We start from the raw sequence: 2,232 nt of genomic DNA, 5'->3' as shown, positions 1-2,232 counted from the left end.
ATAGATATAGCTGAAGAAATATCCCGTATATACAGTATTAATAGACCAATGGAAAAATTGTCTAATGAGAAACTAGAGAAGCATAGTTTAGCTGAAAACTGCTACTTGTGTAAAAATAAATTTACTATGGATGATAAGAAAGTTATGGATCATTGTCATATAAGTGGTGAATACAGAGGAGCGGCACATAACAGCTGTAATTTAAAGTGTAAAACTCCTAACTACATTCCTGTATTAATTCATAATTTAAGCGGGTACGATTCACATTTTATAGTTAAACAGTTAGGTTGTAGTTATGAGAGAGTTGAAGTCATTCCTAGTTCCGAAGAATGTTATATATCGTTTAGTAAATATGTCGGTGCTGTGAAACTAAGATTTATCGATTCTTTTCGTTTTATGCCTGCAAGCCTGGAAAACTTAGTTTCAAATCTACCAGAACTACCTGAAACACGTAAATATTTTGGAGAAAATAACAGCAAATTGTTATCGAGAAAAGGTGTATTCCCGTACGATTATGTCGATTGCTGGGAAAAATTGGAAGAGAAAGAGTTGCCGAAGAAGGATCATTTTTATAACAAGCTGAATGAGCTGGATATTAGTGACGATGATTACGAATATGCTCGAAAAGTATGGGAGCACTTTAACATCAAAAACCTTGGAGAATATAGCGACCTATACCTAGTAACTGATGTCCTCCTTCTTGCTGACGTATTTGAGGCGTTGCGTGATAGCACAATTGAAAGCCATTCCGTCGATCCTGCACATTACTTTACTATTCCTGGGTTAACATGGGACGCTATGTTAAAATTTACTGGTATTGAACTTGAATTGTTACTAGACTATGAACAACTTCTGATGGTTGAGTCCGGTATTCGAGGAGGAATTTGTCAAGTGTCGCACAGACACGCAGAAGCAAACAACAAGTACTTGGAAGGGTATGATACAAGTAAACCTTCGCAGTATATCACGTACGAGGATGCTAACAACCAGTATGGGTGGGCGATGAGCCACTACCTTCCGTATGGTGGTTTCAAGTGGGTTCCACCTGACTCTATTAACTTAGATGAAATGAGGGAAGATGATCCGATTGGCTATATTTTGGAAGTTGACGTCGAATATCCTGATGAACTTCATGACCTACACAATGATTTTCCTTTCCTACCTGAGACCAGAACCCCTCCTGATTCATCTTTCAAAAAACTAATACCCCACTTAGGTGCTCGAAAATATTACGTTGTGCATTATATGGCTTTGAAACAGGCCCTCGATCACGGGTTAAAATTAACTAAAATACATAGGGTTTTAAAATTTAATCAGTCACCATGGTTGAAAAGTTATGTGGAATTTAATAACCATCTACGGACAAAAGCTAAAAATGATTTTGAAAAAGATTTATTTAAATTATTTAATAATGCAATGTTCGGTAAAACTATGGAGAGTGTTCGAAAAAGAATGGATTTACGCCTAGTTACAAATTGGAAACAAATGGAAAAGTTAATGGCTAAACCAACATTCCTTGATCGAACTATTTATGGGGAGAATTTAGTCGCAGTACATTTAGCTAAAAGAAAAATTCTTTTTGATAAACCGATATACATAGGGATGTGTATATTAGACATATCTAAAACTTTGATGTACAGGTATCATTATGATGTACTTTTACCTCATTATGGGCCAGAAAAAATAAAACTAATGTATACCGACACTGATTCATTCATTCATTTAATTCAAACCGATGATATATACAGGGATAAATTAAATTTCATGGAATATCTTGACACATCAGAATATCCTAGCGACCATCCATGCTACTCTAATATAAATAAAAAGGTTCTTGGGAAATTCAAAGATGAGGCTATTATAGCATTTGCAGGTTTACGTGCAAAGATGTATTCAATTAAAATATCTGAAAAAGAAGTAATTAAAAAAGCTAAGGGGGTTAAAAAATGCTCGTTAAGAAAGCATATAGAATTTAAAGATTATGTGGACTGTATTAATTCAGGGAATCCTAGAATATTACCCATGAACTTAATCATGTCAAAAGATCACAATGTATGTACGTATAAAGTTAATAAGCTCTCTTTATCCCCATTTGATGATAAAAGGTATGTCCTAGATGATGGGGTTAATACTTTAGCTCATGGTCATAGAAAGATTTTGCAAATAAAACGGAGTGCGTAAATACTTTAATGCTTAAAACATATTACTATTAATTTGTGTTCATTATGATTT

General features: G+C 34.3%; 1 protein-coding gene across 1 annotated transcript; it reads left to right on the top strand.

Annotated features, from left to right (window-relative positions):
* Positions 1-48: 48 nt before the first annotated feature.
* LOC128896552 (uncharacterized) lies at positions 49-2,105 on the top strand (the record flags this gene model as incomplete). Its single annotated transcript, XM_054159918.1, has 1 exon — positions 49-2,105. A coding segment is annotated over exon 1 (2,057 nt), but the record flags the coding sequence as incomplete, so codon positions are not given.
* Positions 2,106-2,232: the final 127 nt, after the last annotated feature.

This window comes from Hylaeus anthracinus, unplaced genomic scaffold (assembly GCF_026225885.1).
Source record: "Hylaeus anthracinus isolate JK02 unplaced genomic scaffold, UHH_iyHylAnth1.0_haploid 11475, whole genome shotgun sequence".
Lineage (NCBI taxonomy): Eukaryota > Metazoa > Arthropoda > Insecta > Hymenoptera > Colletidae > Hylaeus > Hylaeus anthracinus.
This window is presented reverse-complemented; position numbering and strand designations above follow the sequence as displayed.